General features: G+C 43.1%; 1 protein-coding gene across 3 annotated transcripts in view; it reads right to left on the reverse strand.

The window, feature by feature from the left end:
- The window catches only part of tinagl1 (tubulointerstitial nephritis antigen-like 1), a 66,867-nt gene that overhangs the window by 38,512 nt on the left and 6,572 nt on the right, over positions 1 to 21,783 (reverse strand). For all 3 annotated transcript variants that reach the window (XM_036953358.2, XM_036953357.2, XM_036953359.2), the window contains 2 exons: positions 15,982 to 16,292; positions 10,051 to 10,117 (listed from right to left, as the gene is read on the reverse strand). In XM_036953358.2, the coding sequence (XP_036809253.1) occupies positions 10,051 to 10,117; positions 15,982 to 16,285 (371 nt within the window). In that variant the 5' untranslated portion in view covers positions 16,286 to 16,292. The remainder of the gene's footprint in view (positions 1 to 10,050; positions 10,118 to 15,981; positions 16,293 to 21,783) is intronic.

Genomic DNA, 21,783 nt, shown 5'->3' on the forward strand with positions numbered 1-21,783 from the left:
ATGTTAGACAGATGTTTTCCAGGTGTATTGACATGTTAGAGAGATGTTGTCCAGGTGTATTGACCAGATAGACAGATGTTGTCCAGGTGTATTGACCAGATAGACAGATGTTGTCCAGGTGTATTGACATGATAGACAGATGTTGTCCAGGTGTATTGACCAGATAGACAAATGTTGTCCAGGTGTATTGACCAGATAGACAGATGTTGTCCAGGTGTATTGACCAGATAGAAAGATGTTGTCCACGTGTATTGACCAGATAGACAGATGTTGCCCAGGGCGTCTGTATTGACATGTTAGAGAGATGTTGCAAAGGTGTATTGACCAGATAGACAGATGTTGTCCAGGTATATTGACCAGATAGACAGATGTTGTCCAGGTGTATTGACCAGATAGAAAGATGTTGTCCAGGTGTATTGACCAGATAGACAGATGTTGTCCAGGTGTATTGACCAGATAGACAGATGTTGTCCAGGTGTATTGACCAGATAGACAGATGTTGTCCAGGTGTATTGACCAGATAGACAGATGTTGCCCAGGTGTATTGACCAGATAGACAGATGTTGCCCAGGTGTATTGACCAGATAGACAGATGTTGCCCAGGTCGTCTGTATTGACATGTTAGATAGATGTTGTCCAGGTGTATTGACCAGATAGACAGATGTTGCCCAGGTGTATTGACCAGATAGACAGATGTTGCCCAGGTCGTCTGTATTGACATGTTAGACAGATGTTTTCCAGGTGTATTGACCAGATAGACAGATGTTGCCCAGGTGTATTGACCAGATAGACAGATGTTGCCCAGGTCGTCTGTATTGACATGTTAGACAGATGTTGTCCAGGTGTATTGACATGTTAGACAGATGATGTCCAGGTGTATTGACATGTTAGACAGATGTTTTTCAGGTGTATTGACATGTTAGAGAGATGTTGTCCAGGTGTATTGACCAGATAGACAGATGTTGTCCAGGTGTATTGACCAGATAGACAGATGTTGTCCAGGTGTATTGACATGTTAGAGAGATGTTGTCCAGGTGTATTGACCAGATAGACAGATGTTGCCCAGGTGTATTGACCAGATAGACAGATGTTGCCCAGGTCATCTGTATTGACATGTTAGATAGATGTTGTCCAGGTGTATTGACATGTTAGACAGATGTTGCCCAGGTGTATTGACCAGATAGACAGATGTTGTCCAGGTGTATTGACCAGATAGACAGATGTTGTCCAGGTGTATTGACCAGATAGACAGATGTTGTCCAGGTGTATTGACCAGATAGACAGATGTTGTCCAGGTGTATTGACCAGATAGACAGATGTTGCCCAGGAGTATTGACCAGATAGACAGATGTTGCCCAGGTGTATTGACCAGATAGACAGATGTTGCCCAGGTCGTCTGTATTGACATGTTAGATAGATGTTGTCCAGGTGTATTGACCAGATAGACAGATGTTGCCCAGGTGTATTGACCAGATAGACAGATGTTACCCAGGTCGTCTGTATTGACATGTTAGACAGATGTTTTCCAGGTGTATTGACCAGATAGACAGATGTTGTCCAGGTGTATTGACCAGATAGACAGATGTTGCCCAGGTCGTCTGTATTGACATGTTAGACAGATGTTGTCCAGGTGTATTGACATGTTAGACAGATGATGTCCAGGTGTATTGACATGTTAGACAGATGTTTTCCAGGTGTATTGACATGTTAGAGAGATGTTGTCCAGGTGTATTGACCAGATAGACAGATGTTGTCCAGGTGTATTGACCAGATAGACAGATGTTGTCCAGGTGTATTGACATGTTAGAGAGATGTTGTCCAGGTGTATTGACCAGATAGACAGATGTTGTCCAGGTGTATTGACATGTTAGAGAGATGTTGTCCAGGTATATTGACCAGATAGACAGATGATGTCCAGGTGTATTGACCAGATAGACAGATGTTGTCCAGGTGTATTGACCAGATAGACAGATGTTGCCCAGGTGTATTGACCAGATAGACAGATGTTGCCCAGGTGTATTGACCAGATAGACAGATGATGTCCAGGTGTATTGACATGTTAGACAGATGTTTTCCAGGTGTATTGACATGTTAGAGAGATGTTGTCCAGGTGTATTGACATGTTAGAGAGATGTTGTCCAGGTGTATTGACATGTTATAGAGATGTTGTCCAGGTGTATTGACCAGATAGACAGATGTTGTCCAGGTGTATTGACATGATAGACAGATGTTGTCCAGGTGTATTGACCAGATAGACAGATGTTGTCCAGGTGTATTGACCAGATAGACAGATGTTGTCCAGGTGTATTGACCAGATAGACAGATGTTGTCCAGGTGTATTGACATGTTATACAGATGTTGTCCAGGTGTATTGACCAGATAGACAGATGTTGTCCAGGTGTATTGACATGATAGACAGATGTTGTCCAGGTGTATTGACCAGATAGACAGATGTTGTCCAGGTGTATTGACCAGATAGACAGATGTTGTCCAGGTGTATTGACCAGATAGACAGATGTTGTCCAGGTGTATTGACATGTTATACAGATGTTGTCCAGGTGTATTGACCAGATAGACAGATGTTGTCCAGGTGTATTGACATGATAGACAGATGTTGTCCAGGTGTATTGACATGTTAGACAGATGTTGTCCAGGTGTATTGACCAGATAGACAGATGTTGTCCAGGTGTATTGACCAGATAGACAGATGTTGTCCAGGGCGTCTGTATTGACATGTTAGACAGATGTTGCCCAGGTGTATTGACCAAATAGACAGATGTTGTCCAGGTGTATTGACATGTTAGATAGATGTTGCCCAGGTGTATTGACATGTTAGACAGATGTTGTCCAGGTGTATTGACCAGATAGACAGATGATGTCCAGGTGTATTGACATGTTAGACAGATGTTGTCCAGGTGTATTGACATGTTAGACAGATGTTGTCCAGGTATATTGACCAGATAGACAGATGTTGTCCAGGTGTATTGACATGTTAGAGAGATGTTGTCCAGGTGTATTGACATGTTAGACAGATGTTGTCCAGGTGTATTGACATGTTAGACAGATGTTTTCCAGGTGTATTGACATGTTAGAGAGATGTTGTCCAGGTGTATTGACCAGATAGGCAGATGTTGTCCAGGTGTATTGACCAGATAGAGAGATGTTGTCCAGGTGTATTGACCAGATAGACAAATGTTGTCCAGGGCGTCTGTATTGACATGTTAGACAGATGTTGCCCAGGTGTATTGACCAGATAGACAGATGTTGTCCAGGTGTATTGACCAGATAGACAGATGTTGCCCAGGTCGTCTGTATTGACATGTTAGACAGATGTTGTCCAGGTGTTTTGACATGTTAGACAGATGTTGTCCAGGTGTATTGGCATGTCAGAGAGATGTTGCCCAGGTGTATTGGCATGTCAGATAGATGTTGCCCAGGTGTATTGGCATGTCAAGATGTTGCCCAGGTGTATTGGCATGTCAGAGAGATGTTGCCCAGGTGTATTGGCATGTCAGAGAGATGTTGCCCAGGTGTATTGGCATGTCAGAGAGATGTTGCCCAGGTGTATTTGCATGTTAGATCTCAGACTGCATGTTGTATCCCAGACTAACCAACAGTTATTCTGTAATCAGTAGAACATAAGTGTGTGAATTACAGTGGGTGTAAAGTTTGGTGGGGTATCTGTACTTTACTTTACTACTGATATTTTTGACTACTTTTACTTCACTACATTCATAAAGAACTTTTGACTCAATACATTTTCCCTGACATCCAAAAGTACTCATTACATTTTGAATGCTTGGCAGGACAGGAAAATTGTCTAATTCACACACTTATCAAGAGAACATCCTTGGTCATCCCTACTGCCTCTGATCTGGCAGACTCACTAAACAGAGAACATCCTTGGTCATCCCTACTGCTTCTGATCTGGCAGACTCACTAAACAGAGAACATCCCTGGTCATCCCTACTGCCTCTGATCTGGCAGACTCACTAAACAGAGAACATCCCTGGTCATCCCTACTGCTTCTGATCTGGCAGACTCACTAAACACACATGCTTTGTTTGTACATTATTTGTTGAACTGTGCCCCTGGCTGTCCGTAAATGGAAAAAAAAACAATACAATTGTGTCGTCTGGTTTACTTAATATAAGAAATGTTTAATGATTTATACTACTTTTGATACTTAAGTACATTTCAAACCAAATACTTTTAGTAGTACTATAGAAGTATAGTAGTAATATAATAGTATAGACGTGTAGTAGTACTTTAGTAGTAAAGAAGCATAGTAGTAGTATAGTACTATATAAGTAAATTAGTACTATAATATTATAGAAGCATAGTAGTACTATAGTAGTATAGAAGCGTAGTAGTACTATAGCAGTATAGAAGCACAGTAGTATTATAGTACTATAGAAGTATAGTAGTAATATAATAGAATATAAGTGTAGTAGTACTATAGTACTATAGTAGAATAGTAGTACTATAGCAGTATATAAGTTTAGTAGTAATATAATAGTGTTGATGTATAGTATTACTATAGTAGTATAAGTATAGTAGCACTATAGTTGTATAGTACTATTGTAGTATAGAAGAATAGAAGTACTATAGTACTGTACAAGTACAGTAGGACTATAGTAGTAAATAAGTGCAGTAGTACTATAGTAGTATAGAAGTACAGTAGTACTATAGTAGTATAGAAGTACTGTAGTACTATAGCAGTATATAAGTATACCAGTACAGTAGTACTATAGTGCTATAGAAGTATAGTAGTAGTATAGTAGTATAGAAGAATAGTAGTACTATAGTACTCTAGAATAATAGTAGTACTATTGTAGTATAGTACCACTATAGTAGTATAGAAGTATAGTAGTACTACAGTAGTATGGAAGTGTAGTAGTACTATAGTAATACATACGCATAGTAGTACTATTGTAGTGTAGAAGTGCATTAGTACTATATCAGTATAGAAGTATATCAGTACTATAGTATTATAGAAGTACAGTAGTACTATAAAAGTATAGTAGTACTATAGTAGTATAGAAGTATATTAGTAATATACACTACCATTCAAAAGTTTGGGGTCACTTCGACATTTTCTTGTTTTTGAAAGAAAAGCTATTTTTTTGTCCATTAAAATAACATCAAATTGATCAGAAATACAGTGTAGACATTGTTAATGTTGTAAATTACTATTGGAGCTGGAAACGGCAGATGTTTTATGGAATATATACATAGGTGTACAGAGGCCCATTATCAGTGACCATCACTCCTCTGTTCCAATGGCATGTTGTGTTACCTAATCCAAATTGATCATTTTAAAAAGCTAATTGATCATTAGAAACCCTTTTGCAATTATGTTAGCACAGCTGAAAACTGTTGTTCTTATTAAAGGAGCAATAAACTGGCCTTTAGACTAGTTGAGTATCTGGAGCATCAGCATTTGTGGGTTGGATTACAGGCTCAAAATGGCAAGAAACAAATAACTTTCTTCTGAAACTTGTCAGTCTATTCTTGTTCTGAGAAATGAAGGCTATTCCATGCGAGAAATTGCCAAGAAACTGAAGATCTCGTACAACACTGAGTACTACTCCCTTCACAGAACAACGCAAACGGGAACTAACCAGAATAGAAAGAGGAGTGGGAGGTCCCGGTGCACAACCGAGCAAGAAGACAAGTACATTAGAGTGTCAGTTTAAGAAACAGATGCCTCACAAGTCCTCAACAGGCAGCTTTATTAAATAGTACCGCAAAACACCAGTCTCAACATGAAGAGTGAAGAGGCGACTCCGGGATGCTGGCCTTCTAGGCAGAGTTCCTCTGTCCAGTGTCTGTGTTCTTTTGCCCGTCTTAATCTTTTCTTTTTATTGGCCAGTCTGAGATATGGCTTTTTCTTTGCAACTCTGCCTAGAAGGCCAGCATCCCGGAGTTGCCTCTTCACTGTTGAGACTGGTGTTTTACGGGTACTATTTAATGAAGCTGCCAGTTGAGGATAATAGTTAGAGTTAGAATAATAGAATACACAAGGTGCAATTTTGAAATGTGGTTGAAAAAACCAGCAGTTTTTTTCCTGTCAGTCACTGATAGTCAGTCAATTAGCCCATGTCAGCAATACTTTTTTAGATTTCTAAGTTAGCTGACTGCTACACTATCTAAATGTCACGTGTGCACCCTCTCCGGCCTCTAGGTCACCAGGCTGCACGTTATGGGGCACATCTGTCAACATCGTTACGCACACCTGCTCATCATCAGACTCACCTGGACTCCATCACTTCCCTGATTACCTTGCCTATATATGTCACTCCCTTTGGTTCCCCAGGCGTTATTGTGTCTGTGCATTGTTTGTGTCTCTTATTTTGTGTTTATTTATTAAAACTTGCTTCCCGACGCTCAGTGCACATCATTACAGAATAACGCCTCACCTAAGGGAAGGATCAGGGAGTGTTCACATTTTTTTTTCCCCGGTGGGAATGATGTCGGGTCCGGGAGCTCCTACAGGCTTCCCTGCTACCGCCGATTTGTCAGGCTCTCATGCCTCAGCCGGATTGCCAGGCTCCCCTGCCTCAGCTGGCTCGTCAGGCTCCACTGCCTCAGCTGGCTCGTCAGGCTCCCCTGCCTCAGCTGGCTCGTCATGCTCCCCCGCCTCAGCTGGCTCGTCAGGCTCTCATGCCTCAGCTGGCTCGTCAGGCTCTCATGCCTCAGCCGGATTACTAGGCTCCCCTGCCTCAGCTGGCTCGTTGGGCTTTCATGCCTTCGCCAGATCGCCAGGCTCCCCTGCTTCCACCGACTCGCCCCGCCCCGCCCCAGCCGGCAACAGATTCCAGCATATGTGGTGACCAGTGGTGACTGGTCCACTCCTGATCCCCGGGATTATCTCTTTGGTTGGTGTCTTGCGGGTGGAGCCGAAAGTGCCAGGAAGGGGGTACCGTCATGTATGCTCTCTCCGGCACTCTAGGTTGCCATGCTCCCGCATCTCAGCCAAACTGACAGGTTTCCCGCACTTAGGTAGAGGTGACCGGTCCTCTCCTGATCCCCAGGATCGTCATTTTGGTCGGCGTCCTGCGGCTGGAGCCGTGCGCCAGGGAGGGGGTACTGTCACATGTGCTCCCTCACCGGCCTCTAGGTCACCAGGCTGATCGTTATGGCGCACACCTAATACCATTGAACCGTTGTTCATGTCTCTTATTTTGTATTATGTTGTGTTTATTTATTAAAACACTCACTCCCTGAACTTGCTTCCCTACTCTCAGAGCACTTTGTTACACTGAACTTGTTATCACGGTCGAATTACCAGTGGGGGGGCCCGCTGGTTAACGAAGCCCTAGCTGGGATGATATTGTATATACTAAGCCCTAGCTGGGATTATATTGTAGTTTAGCCTGTGTGTAAATTAACTAAGCCCTAGCTGGGATGATATTGTAGTTTAGCCTGTGTGCAAATTAACTAAGCCCTAGCTGGGATTATATTGTAGTTTAGCCTATGTGTAAATTAACTAAACCGTAGCTGGGATTATATTGTAGTTTAGCCTGTGTGTAAATTAACTAAACCCTAGCTGGGATTATATTGTAGTTTAGCCTGTGTGTAAATTAACTAAACCCTAGCTGGGATTATATTGTAGTTTAGCCTGTGTGTAAATTAACTAAGCCCTAGCTGGGATTATATTGTAGTTTAGCCTGTGTGTAAATTAACTAAACCCTAGCTGGGATTATATTGAAGTTTAGCCTGTGTGTAAATTAACTAAACCCTAGCTGGGATTATATTGTAGTTTAGTCTGTGTGTAAATTAACTAAACCCTAGCTGGGATTATATTGTAGTTTAGCCTGTGTGTAAATTAACTAAACCCTAGCTGGGATGTGACTGCAGTTTAGCCTGTGTGTAAATTAACGAAACCCTAGCTGGGATTATATTGTAGTTTAGCCTGTGTGTAAATTAACTAAACCCTAGCTGGGATTATATTGTAGTTTAGCCTGTGTGTAAATTAACTAAACCCTAGCTGGGATTATATTGTAGTTTAGCCTGTGTGTAAATTAACTAAGCCCTAGCCGGGATGTGACTGCAGTTTAGCCTGTGTGTAAATTAACTAAACCCTAGCTGGGATGTGACTGTAGTTTAGCCTGTGTATAAATTAACTAAGCCCTAGCTGGGATGTGACTGCAGTTTAGCCTGTGTATAAATTAAATAAGCCCTAGCTGGGATGTGTCTGTAGTTTAGCCTGTGTATAAATTAACTAAGCCCTAGCTGGGATGTGACTGCAGTTTAGCCTGTGTATAAGTTAAATAAGCCCTAGCTGGGATGTGTCTGTAGTTTAGCCTGTGTATAAGTTAAATAAGCCCTAGCTGGGAAGTGACTGTAGTTTAGCCTGTGTATAAATTAACTAAGCCCTAGCTGGGATGTGTCTGTAGTTTAGCCTGTGTATAAATTAACTAAGCCCTAGCTGGGATGTGACTGTAGTTTAGCCTGTGTATAAGTTAACTAAGCCCTAGCTGGGATGTGACTGTAGTTTAGCCTGTGTATAAATTAACTAAGCCCTAGCTGGGATGTGACTGTAGTTTAGCCTGTGTATAAATTAACTAAGCCCTAGCTGGGATGTGACTGTAGTTTAGCCTGTGTATAAGTTAACTAAGCCCTAGCTGGGATGTGACTGCAGTTTAGCCTGTGTATAAATTAACTAAGCCCTAGCTGGGATGTGACTGTAGTTTAGCCTGTGTATAAGTTAACTAAGCCCTAGCTGGGATGTGACTGTAGTTTAGCCTGTGTATAAGTTAACTAAGCCCTAGCTGGGATGTGACTGTAGTTTAGCCTGTGTATAAATTAACTAAGCCCTAGCTGGGATGTGACTGTAGTTTAGCCTGTGTATAAGTTAACTAAGCCCTAGCTGGGATGTGACTGTAGTTTAGCCTGTGTATAAATTAACTAAGCCCTAGCTGGGATGTGACTGTAGTTTAGCCTATGCTCGCTGTTGCTCCTAGTGGCCGGTTTCAACCTAATCTCCCGACATCATCAGACATGGATGGACGATGAATACTGACTTGTATCATAGGTGACCTGGCTGCTCTATCCCCCACAAGGCCCACTGTTGCTCAATGTTTCGAATGTTTACCAATTTTGCTCAATGTTGCCTAATGTTGCCCAATGCTCAGTGTTGTATTGTAGTGTGATGTGATAACATTTCTTGCCGTTGCTTGTCTAATACTGCTTCGATAAAGGAGATTGCTAGCTACAATAACCCAAATGAATGGACAGGGGTCCCAAGTATATGTAGAAGAGTTATGAATGAGATAGCATCACGAGAAGAGCCCCCAAAACTCTCCATGGAAAACGTGGGTCTGTCTGTGGTACAACCAGAAATGTCATGTCATCAGAGCAAAGTGTGTGAAGGACTAATCACTGTTAGGACAGAAGAGATGTAAAGAAAGAAATGAGAGGGGAGAAAGAGGAGGATATGAAGGAGTGATAAAGGTACATAGAGAGGAAAAAGAGAAAGCTGCAGTGGTGGAATAAGTACCCAACTGTCATACTTGAGTAAAAGTAAAGATTCCTTAATAGGAAATGACTCAAGTAAAAGTGAAAGTAACCCAGTAAAATACTACTTGAGAGAAGTCTAAAAGTATTTGGTTTCAAATTTACTTAAGTATCTAAGTAAAACTAATTCCTTATATTAAGCAAACCAGACGACACCATTTTCCTGTTTTTTATTTATTTACGGATAGCCAGGGGCACACTCCAACACTCAGACATCATTCACAAACAAAGCAAGTGTTTAGTGAGTCCACCAGATCAGAGGCAGTAGGGATGACCAGGGATGTTCTCTTGATAACTGTGTGAATTAGACAATTTTCCTGTCCTGCTAAGCATTCAAAATGTAACGAGTACTTTTTGGTGTCAGGGAAAATGTATGTAGTAAAAAGTACATTATTTTTATTAGAAAAGTAGTAACGTAAAAGTGAAAGTTGCCAAAAATATAAATAGTAAAGTACAGATACCCAGACACACCTTTCCGGTATTTTTACTTGAGTACTTTACACCACTAGAAAGCGATTAGACACATACCATAAGTTGCAGTTCTCTTTGTAAGTCTGTCCTGAGAGGAATTTGTGTCCGTTTCTTTCACAGGTGCCTGAAATGAAACAAAAGGAGGAAATTCAATAAGATGTTGCCAGCGGATAGGATCACACCAATGATTACTTTGATCCTGTTGTGGTGGAAGATCTGAGAGGATGACTTAAAGAATCAACCTTCCATTGATACATTGCACACTCCACACTACATACTACAGACACACACTACACACACACACACTACACACTACAGACACACACTACACACTACGGACATGCATTACACACAACAGACACACATTCTACACTCTACACTACACACCCCACACTAGATACTACAGACACACACTACACACTCTACACTACAGACACACACTACAAGCTACACACTAAACACTACAGGCACACACTACACTACAGACACACACTACACAACAGACACAATACACTACAGACACACACTCCATACTACAGACACACACTGCACACTACACACTCCATACTACAGGCACACACTCTACACTACACACTACATGCACTCCACACTACACACACTACAGACACACACTACACTAAATCAAATCAAATGTTATTTGTCACATACACATGGTTAGCAGATGTTAATGCGAGTGTAGCGAAATGCTTGTGCTTCTAGTTCCGACAATGCAGTAATAACCAACGAGTAATCTAACCTATCAATTTCACAACAACTACCTTATACACACAAGTGTAAAGGAATGAAGAATATGTACATAAAAATATATGAATGAGTGATGGTACAGAACGGCATAGGCAAGATGCAGTAGATGGTATCGAGTACAGTATATACATATGAGATGAGTAATGTAGGGTATGTTAACATATAAAAGTGGCATTGTTTAAAGTGGCTAGTGATACATTTTTTTACATACATTTTTTTACATACATTTTTCCATTGTTAAAGTGGCTGGAGTTGAGTCAGTATGTTGGCAGCAGCCACTCAATGTTAGTGGTGGCTGTTTAACAGTCTGATGGCCTTGAGATAGAAGCTGTTTTTCAGTCTCTCGGTCCCTGCTTTGATGCACCTGTACTGATCTCGCCTTCTGGATGATAGCGGGGTGAACAGGCAGTGGCTCGGGTGGTTGTTGTCCTTGATGATCTATATGGCCTTCCCGTGACATTGGGTGGGGTAGATGTCCTGGAGGGCAGGTAGTTTGCCCCCAGTGATGCGTTGTGCAGACCTCACTACCCTCTGGAGAGCCTTACGGTTGTGGGCAGAGCAGTTGCCGTACCAGGCGGTGATACAGCCCGACAGGATCCTCTCGATTGTGCATCTGTAACATTTTGTGAGTGCTTTTGGTGACAAGCCAAATTTCTTCAGCCTCCTGAGGTTGAAGAGGCGCTGCTGCGCCTACTTCACCAAGCTGTCTGTGTGGGTGGACCAATTCAGTTTGTCCGTGATGTGTACGCCGACGAACTTACTACCCTCTCCACTACGGTCCCGTCGATGTGGATAGGGGGGTCACCTCCGAGGGCCCTCACCTCCTCCCATGAAGCATGTGGGAACAGCAGACTGGGATAAGGATTGATTGAATATGTCCGTAAAACACACCAGTCAGCTGGTCTGCGCATGCTCTGAGGACGCGACTGGGGATGCCGTCTGGGCCTGCAGCCCTGCGAGGGTTAACACGTTTAAATGTTTTACTCACGTCGGCTGCAGTGAAGGAGAGTCCGCAGGTTTTGGTAGCGGGCCGTGTTAGCAGGTTTTGGTAGCGCACTGTATTGTCCTCAAAGCGAGCAAAGAAGTTGCTTAGTCTGTCTGGGAGCAAGACATCCTGGTCCGCGACGGGGCTGGTTTTCTATTTGTAATCCATGATTGACTGTAGACACTGCCACATACCCATTGTGTCTGAGCCATTGAATTGCGACTCTACTTTGTCTCTATACTGACGCTTAGCTTGTTTGATTGCCTTGTGGAGGGAATAGCTACACTGTTTGTATTCGGTCATGTTTCCGGTCACCTTGCCCTGGTTAAAAGCAGTTGTTCACGCTCTCAGTTTTGCGTGAATGCTGCCATCAATCCACGGTTTCTGGTTTGGTAATGTTTTAATAGTTTCTGTGGGTACGACATCGCCAATGCACTTGCTAATAAACTCGCTCACCGAATCAGGGAATTCGTCATTGTTGTTGTATGACGCAATGCGGAACATATCCCAATCCACGTGATCGAAGCAATCTTGAAGCGTGGAATCAGATTGGTCAGACTAGCATTGAACAGACCTGAGCGCGGAGCTTCCTAATTTAGTCTCAGTCTATAGGCAGGGAGCAACAAAATGGAGTCGTGATCAGCTTTTCCGAAAGGAGGGCGGGGGAGGGCCTTATATGCGTCTCTGAAGTTAGAATAACAATGATCCAGGGTTTTACCAGCCCTGCTAGCACAATCGATATGCTGACACACACTCCACACTACAGACACACACTCTGCATTACACACTCCATACTACAGACACACACTCTACACTACACACTACAGGCACTCCACACTACAGACACACACTCAATATTACACACGACACAGTCCAGACACACACTACACACTACAGACCCCCCCCCCCCCCCCTCTAGTGAGAGAGTTAACAGTAACACCCTGATGTGAGGTGTATAGTAGTGTGTAGGGTCTAGGAACCCTGAGCTTCAGTAATCTCCTGCTGGAATGTCCTGTTGGCTCTTGGCCTGTGTTTCCCAGAATATCAGGTCCCCATCATGCCTTAATGAGCTTAATTACATATACACACGCACGCGTGCGCACACACACACACACACACACACACACACACACACACACACACACACACACACACACAGTTGAAGTCGGAAGTTTACATACACCTTAGCCTAATACATTTCAACTCAGTTTTTCACAATTCCTGGCATTTAATCCTAGTAAATATTCCCTGTTTTAGGTCAGTTAGGATCACCACTTTATTTTAAGAATGTGAAATGTCAGAATAATAGTAAAGAGAATGATTTATTTCAGCTTTTATTTCTTTCATCACATTCCCAGCGGGTCAGGAGTTTACATACACTCAATTAGTATTTAGTACCATTGACTTTAAATTGTTTAACTTGAGTCAAACGTTTCGGGTAGCCTTCCACAAGCTTCCCACAATAAATTGGGTGGATTTTGGCCCATTCCTCCTGACAGAGCTGGTGTAACTGAGTCAGGTTTGTAGGCCTCCTTGCTCGCACAGGTTTTTTCAGTTCTGCACAAAAATGTTCTATAGGATTGAGGTCAGGGCTTGTGATGGCCACTCCAATACCATGCCTTTGTTGTCCTTAAGCCATTTTGCCACAACTTTGGAAGTATGCTTGTGGTCATTGTCCCTTTGGAAGACGCATTTGTGACCAAGCTTTAACTTCCTGACGTAATTTTCCTGCGTCATTAGGCCATCTATTTTGTGAAGGGCACCAATCCCTCCTGCAGCAAAGCACCCCCACAACATGATGCTGCCACCCCTGTGCTTCATGGTTCGGATGGTGTTCTTTGGCTTGCAAGCCTCCCTCTTATCCTCCTAACATAACGATGGTCATTTTTCCAAACAGTTCTATTTTTGTTTCATCAGACCAGAGGACATTTCTCCAAAAAGTACGATCTTTGTCCCCATGTGCAGTTGCAAACCGTAGTCTGGATTTTTGATGGTTTTGGAGCCGTGGCTTATTCCTTATTGAGCGGCCTTTCAGGTTATGTCGATATAGGACTCGTTTAACTGTGGATATAGATACTTTTGTACCTGTTTCCTCCAGCATCTTCACAGGGTCCTTTGCTGTTGTTCTGGGATTGATTTGCATTTTTTACACCAAAGTACGTTCATCTCTAGGAGACAGAATGTGTCTCCTTCCTGAGCAGTATGACGGCTGCGTGGTCCCATGGTGTTTATACTTGCATGCCATTGTTTGTCCAGATGAACGTGGTACCTTCAGGCGTTTGGAAATTGCTCCCAAGAATGAACCAGACTTGTGGAGGTCTACAATTTTTTTCTGAGGTCTTGGCTGATTTCTTTTGATTTTCCCATGATGTCAAGCAAAGAGGCACTGAGTTTGAAGGTAGGCCTTGAAATACATCCACAGGTACACCTCCAATTGACTCAAATTATGTCAGTTAGCCTATCAGAAGCTTCTAAAGTCATGACATAATTTTCTGAAATTTTCCAAGCTGTTTAAAGGCACAGTCAACTTAGTGTATGTAAACATCTGACACACTAGAATTGTGATACAGTGAATCATAAGTGAAATAATCTGTCTGTAAACAATTGTTGGAAAATTACTTGTGTCATGCACAAAGTAGATGTCCTAACCGACTTGCCAAAACTATAGTTTCTTAAAAAGTAATTTGTGGAGTGGTTGAAAAACGAGTTTTAATGACTCCAACCTAAGTGTATGTAAACTTCCGACTTCAATTGTATGTGTGTGTGCGCGTGAGTGCTGGTGTGTGTGTATGAACATGCCCCATGTTGTCTAGTGAGCACATACCTGCCTCGGCCTCTCCCAGCCTCCTGTCCCATTTCCGTCACCTATCGCTCCCTCCCTCTGCATAGCACACATTCTTTCTCCTGACCTCCATTCATATATCCTTCCCTCCCTGGCCTCCCCCTCCCTCTGTCTCAGACTAATAAGAAGACCACTGTTCCTGGTCTATTCTCAGGTACGGCCCTGTGGCCACCTCTGCAACAACTAGCAGGGATATACTCTATGTGGAGCATAATAACCAGTGTGCTTATTCATATTTCACAGGCCAATGTGACCTCCTACCTAGAGCGTTATTGAATTGTAAAGCAACTGTGAGAACTGAACAAATAACTTTGCCTGTGCACATAAGATTAGCAGTTGGTTTTTGCCATTCATTCATTAGTCCCATAGTAGCCACTCAGTGTGGGGCCTGTCAGTGGGGATAGGGTTAGGGTAGGGCCTGTCAGTGGGGCTAGGGTTAGGGTAGGGCCTGTCAGTGGGGATAGGATTAGGGTAGGGCCTGTCAGTGGGGCTAGGATTAGGGTAGGGCCTGTCAGTGGGGCTAGGGTTAGGGTAGGGCCTGTCAGTGGTGCTAGGGTTAGGGTAGGGCCTGTCAGTGGGGCTAGGGTTAGGGTAGGGCCTGTCAGTGGGGATAGGATTAGGGTAGGGCCTGTCAGTGGGGCTAGGATTAGGGTAGGGCCTGTCAGTGGGGCTAGGGTTAGGGTAGGGCCTGTCAGTGGGGCTAGGATTAGGGTGGGGCCTGTCAGTGGGGCTAGGGTTAGGGTAGGGCCTGTCAGTGGGGCTAGGGTTAGGGTAGGGCCTGTCAGTGGGGCTAGGGTTAGGGTAGGGCCTGTCGGTGGGGCTAGGATTAGGATGGGGCCTGTCGTTGGGGCTAGGGTTCGGATGGGGCCTGTCAGTGGGGATAGGTTAGGGTACGGCCTGTCAGTGGGGCTAGGGTTAGGATGGGACCTGTCGGTGGGACTAGGGTTAGGGTGGGGCCTGTCGGTGGGGCTAGGGTTAGGGTGGGGCCTGTCAGTGGGGCTAGGATTAGGGTGGGGCCTGTCGGTGAGGCTAAGGTTAGGGTGGGCCTGTCGGTGGGGCTAGGGTTAGGATTGGGCCTGTCAGTGGTGCTAGGGTTAGGATGGGGCCTGTCAGTGGGGCTAGGGTTAGGATGGGGCCTGTCAATGGGGCTAGGGTTAGGATGGGGCCTGTCAGTGGGGCTAGGGTTAGGATGGGGCCTGTCAGTGGGGATAGGTTAGTGGGGTATTATGCCTTTGGCTACTGTACATTTTTCCCACTGTACTGGGCCTTTCTTTCTTAATCCTAAAAAGCAGGCCCACACACACGCAAACATACACACACACACACACACACACACACACACACACACACACACACACACACACACACACACACACACACACACTCTCTATCTTACCAATGAAAGGGGGTGAGATGCCCAGACAGTGGCCCCAGAAGTCAGGGCAGCAGTCTGAGATGGTTCGGTTACAGAACAGGTCACAGTAACAGATGGTGTCCAGGTAGGGTACCGTACACTGATCCTCACGACCCGGGCAGCAGCCACCCCTCTGCTCGCAGTACGACCCAAACGGGTCCCTGATGCCCCCCATGTGCAGCGGGCTCATCAGCTCCCTCTTCGTCCTCCTGGATGTGCCTCTTGCCGCCATGCTCTCCACCGCCACCAGGAGGAGCACCACTGCTAATGACGCTAGAAGCTTCATTATCACCCTGACAGAAGCGAAAAAGAAGAACATCTGTTAGGATGCAGTACTTCTGTAGAAAATCAGCCAAATTTCATAACAGCAGGATAATATAGTCTAAACAGTATAGCCTAACAGTAATGGATTATTTTGGAAGAGATTAACAAAACCATGTGTTATAGGTCTAGTCTAACCTAGCCTAACACAGTAGGTAATATTCTAAATCAACAGTAACCCCTAAAGTCACCCTCAGTGGGTCATTTAACAGCTGGAGAGAGTGCTTAGGAAGACTGGAGGAGGAGGAGGATGAGGAGCAGGAGGAGGAAGAGGAGGAGGAAGAGGAGAAGCAGGAGGAGGAGAAGCAGGAGCAGGAGGAGGAGGAGCAAGAGGCCTGAGTTGTATGCCTACTTGGCAACGTTTCCATTCACACGGTCACAGTGGGCTTTGAGTGGACTCTGGCAGCAAGACCAAAATATCAACCGACCCATGTGACAACACACAGGTTAATCTGGTCCTTTTATTAAACAATCTACTCACAACCTTCAACAGGGCCATATAGTGTATCTAAAACATCAACTAACTGTGATAGCTTACAATAACATATTTGATTTGATTTAAAGGGTGAACCTACTGTGAGCAACAGATGATTGAAGTACTGAATTTCTTTAATCCTCTCCCTGTGTTTAATTAGATTTTCGTTGAACAAGCCTGTCATGTGGGTGTAGATTATTTCAGAAGAACTCATCAGAATAGTAACATAGCACCTTTGTATGTAAAACGTGTTTATTATCAACAAGTATGGAACATATCACTTTGTAAACTATGTAGCTTTGACATGAGTTGAAATTTCAAGCGACCTCTCGACATTGCCCTAAAAATGCTACTACTTTTCGATTGAAATCTATAGCACACAGAATGTGATATTTCAATTTGGACAATGCACATCTATACTTACACGTGTGCATGATGGATAGAACGGCAAGGTAAAGCTAAAAAGATTAAACTGCCCTATATTGTAATTGTATTTAATTTGCTTCAAGTCAGAGACAATGTTACACTGTGTCTGTGTCCCAAATGACATCCTATTACATATAAAATGCACTACATTTGACCAGGGCCTGTAGGTCAAAAGTAGTGCACTATATTAAAGGGACTCGTGTGCCGTTTGGGATGCACCCTTTAAGTGGTATAGACATGGCTCTCTGGACTCTCATTGCATAAAACGTTGACGGATGCAGCCACACTAAAATAGCACTGAATGCTATACTTGACTGTTTATCTAAAGGGACATGCCATCAGGGCACAGTCAGAAACGAGGGGCATGACATTATTATCAACACCGTAGTATAATGAATGTTATCATGTCGGGACGGAAACAGACAAACTTCCTGCTATCTGTCAGAGCTAATCTGTCACACTTCAGGAAATGTCCCAAAGAGCATGCTTCACTCTCTATCCTGTCTTACAGACCATATGAGCTCCAACAGTTTTGGGACAGTGACAAATGTTTTGTTGTTTTGGCTCTGTACTCCAGAACTTTGAATATGAAATGATACAATGACTAGAAAGTTAAAGTGCAGACTGTCAGCTTTAATTCGGATATTTTAATCCATATCGGGTGAACCATTTAGAAATTACATCACTTTTTGTACATAGTCCCCCCATTATAGGGGACCAAAAGTACTGGGACAAATTCACTTACAGTGCCTTGCGAAAGTATTTGGCCCCCTTGAACTTTGCGACCTTTTGCCACATTTCAGGCTTCAAACATAAAGATATAAAACTTTATTTTTTGTGAAGAATCAACAACAAGTGGGACACAATCATGAAGTGGAACGACATTTATTGGATATTTCAAACTTTTTTAACAAATCAAAAACTGAAAAATTGGGCGTGCAAAATTATTCAGCCCCTTTACTTTCAGTGCAGCAAACTCTCTCCAGAAGTTCAGTGAGGATCTCTGAATGATCCAATGTTGACCTAAATGACTAATGATGATAAATACAATCCACCTGTGTGTAATCAAGTCTCCGTATAAATGCACCTGCACTGTGATAGTCTCAGAGGTCCGTTAAAAGCGCATAGAGCATCATGAAGAACAAGGAACACACCAGGCAGGTCCGAGATACTGTTGTGAAGAAGTTTAAAGCCGGATTTGGATACAAAAATATTTCCCAAGCTTTAAACATCCCAAGGAGCACTGTGCAAGCGATAATATTGAAATGGAAGGAGTATCAGACCACTGCAAATCTACCAAGACCTGGCCGTCCCTCTAAACTTTCAGCTCATACAAGGAGAAGACTGATCAGAGATGCAGCCAAGAGGCCCATGATCACTCTGGATGAACTGCAGAGATCTACAGCTGAGGTGGGAGACTCTGTCCATAGGACAATAATCAGTCGTATATTGCACAAATCTGGCCTTTATGGAAGAGTGGCAAGAAGAAAGCCATTTCTTAAAGATATCCATAAAAAGTGTCGGTTAAAGTTTGCCACAAGCCACCTGGGAGACACACCAAACATGTGGAAGAAGGTGCTCTGGTCAGATGAAACCAAAATTGAACTTTTTGGCAACAATGCAAAACGTTATGTTTGGCGTAAAAGCAACACAGCTCATCACCCTGAACACACCATCCCCACTGTCAAACATGGTGGTGGCAGCATCATGGTTTGGGCCTGCTTTTCTTCAGCAGGAACAGGGAAGATGGTTAAAATTGATGGGAAGATGGATGGAGCCAAATACAGGACCATTCTGGAAGAAAACCTGATGGAGTCTGCAAAAGACCTGAGACTGGGACGGGGATTTGTCTTCCAACAAGACAATGATCCAAAACATAAAGCAAAATTTACAATGGAATGGTTCAAAAAGAAACATATCCAGGTGTTAGAATGGCCAAGTCAAAGTCCAGACCTGAATCCAATCGAGAATCTATGGAAAGATCTGAAAACTGCTGTTCACAAATGCTCTCCATCCAACCTCACTGAGCTCGAGCTGTTTTGCAAGGAAGAATGGGGAAAAATGTCAGTCTCTCGATGTGCAAAACTGATAGAGACATACCCCAAGCGACTTACAGCTGTAATCGCAGCAAAAGGTGGCGCTACAAAGTATTAACTTAAGGGGGCTGAATAATTTTGCACGCCCAATTTTTCAGTTTTTGATTTGTTAAACAAGTTTGAAATATCCAATAAATGTCGTTCCACTTCATGATTGTGTCCCACTTGTTGTTGATTCTTCACAAAAAAATACAGTTTTATATCTTCATGTTTGACACCTGAAATGTGGCAAAAGGTCGCAAAGTTCAAGGGGGCCGAATACTTTCGCAAGGCACTGTATGTGTATTAAAGTAGTCAAAGTTTAGTATTTGGTCCGATATTCATAACACGCAATGGTGACATCAGGCTTGTGACTCTTCAAACTTGTTGGATGCATTTACTGTTTGTTTTGGTTATGTTTCAGTTTGTTTTGTGCCCAATAGAAATGAATGGTAAAGAATGTATTGCTTCATTTTGGAGTCACTTTTATTGTAAATAAGTTTCTAAACACTTCTACATTTCTGTGGATTCTACCGTGATTATGGATAGTCCTGAATAAATTGTGAATAATGATGAGTGAAAAAGTTATAGACACACAAATACAATACCCCCAAGACATGCTAACCTCTCACCATTACAATAACAGAGGAGTAGAGCATTTTGGGGGGGTATAATATTTACAGTTGAAGTTAGAAGTTTACATACACTTAGGTTGGAGTCATTAAAACTCGTTTTTCAACCACTCCACAAATGTCTTGTTAACGAGCTATAGTTTTGGCAAGTTGGTTAGGACATCTACTTTGTACATGATACAAATAATTTTTCCAACAATTGTTTACAGACAGATTATTTCACTCATGATGCACTGTATCACAATTCCAGTGTGTCAGAAGTTTACACACACTAAGTTGACTGTGCCTTTAAATTGTGTCATGACTTTAGAAGCTTCTGATAGGCAAATTTACACCATTTGAGTCAATTGGAAGTGTACCTGTGGATGTATTTCAAGGCCTACCTTCAAACTCAGTGCCTCTTTGCTTGACAACATGGGAAAATCAAAAGAAATCAGCCAAGAACTCAGAAAAAATGTGTAGACCTCCACAAGTCTGGTTCATCCTTGGGAGCAATTTCCAAATGCCTGAAGGTACCACGTTCATCTGTACAAACAATGGTACACAAGTATAAACACCATGGGACCACGCAGCCGTCATACCGCTCAGGAAGGAGACGCGTTCTGTCTCCTAGAGATGAACGTACTTTGGTGTGAAAAGTGCAAATCAATCCCAGAACAACAGCGATTGGTGCATTTCACAAAATAGATGACATGATGAGGCAGAAAAATTATGTTGTTACATTGATGCAACATCTCAAGACATCAGTAAGGAAGTTAAAGCTTTGTCGCAAATGGGTTTTTCAAAAGGACATTGACCCCAAGTATACTTCCAAAGTTGTGGCAAAATGGCTTAAGGACAACAAAGTCAAGGTATTGGAGTGGCCATCACAAAGCCCTGACCTCAGTCCCATAGAACATTTGTGGGCAGAACTGAAAAAGTGTGTGCGAGCAAGGAGGCCTACAAACCTGACTCAGTTACACCAGCTCTGTCAGGAGGAATGGGCCAAAATTCACCCAACTTATTGTGGGAAGCTTGTGGAAGGCTACCCAAAACAATTTAAAGGCAATGCTACCAAATTCTAATTGAGTGTATGTAAACTTCTGACCCACTGGGAATGTGATGAAAGAAATAAAAGCTGAAATAAATAATTCTCTCTACTGGCTGTGCAGAGAGTGACAATGAGATGTGGGAGTTCAGCCAAGGAACTGGGGCTAATCAGGGATAACACACACACACACACACACACACACCAACAACAACTGCTGGGTTATTAAGGAGTGGTCAAGATTCTCTCCATGTCCATGTGGATGTGTTCCAGAATCCTCTGTGGTTTTTGTTGGAGAGCCAGACACACCAACATTATAAACTGGGTGGTTCGAGCCCTGAATGCTGATTGGCTGACAGTATATACCACGGGTATGACAAAACATTTATTTTTACTGCTCTAATTACGTTGGTAGCCTGTTTATAATAGCAATAAGGCACCTCTGGGTTTGTGGTATATGGCCAATATTTCACGGCTAAGGGCTGTATCCAGGGACTCCGAGTTGCATCGTACTTAAGAATATCCCTTAGCCGTGGTATATTGGCAATATACCACCCCCCCCTCGTGCCTTATTGCTTAATTATACAAGTGTTTGTGACTGAGTTGTGTGTGTCCATGTATGTGTGTTTCTCTGTCTTTTATATGCATTGTACTGTATATTTTGATAAACATGATCTGCCATAGCCATATAAACAGTGAGTTGCAAATGTGTGTATGTGTGTGTGTCTAGTTGGTGATGGTCTTGATGGTAGTTGGTGATGGTGTTGATGGTGGTTGGGGATGGTGTTGATGTTGAGGAGTGACGGATTCCATCCTAGCTGGAGGGGT

This window comes from Oncorhynchus mykiss, chromosome 18 (genome assembly GCF_057628025.1).
Source record: "Oncorhynchus mykiss isolate SJ-2025 chromosome 18, ASM5762802v1, whole genome shotgun sequence".
Classification (NCBI taxonomy): Eukaryota; Metazoa; Chordata; class Actinopteri; order Salmoniformes; family Salmonidae; genus Oncorhynchus; species Oncorhynchus mykiss.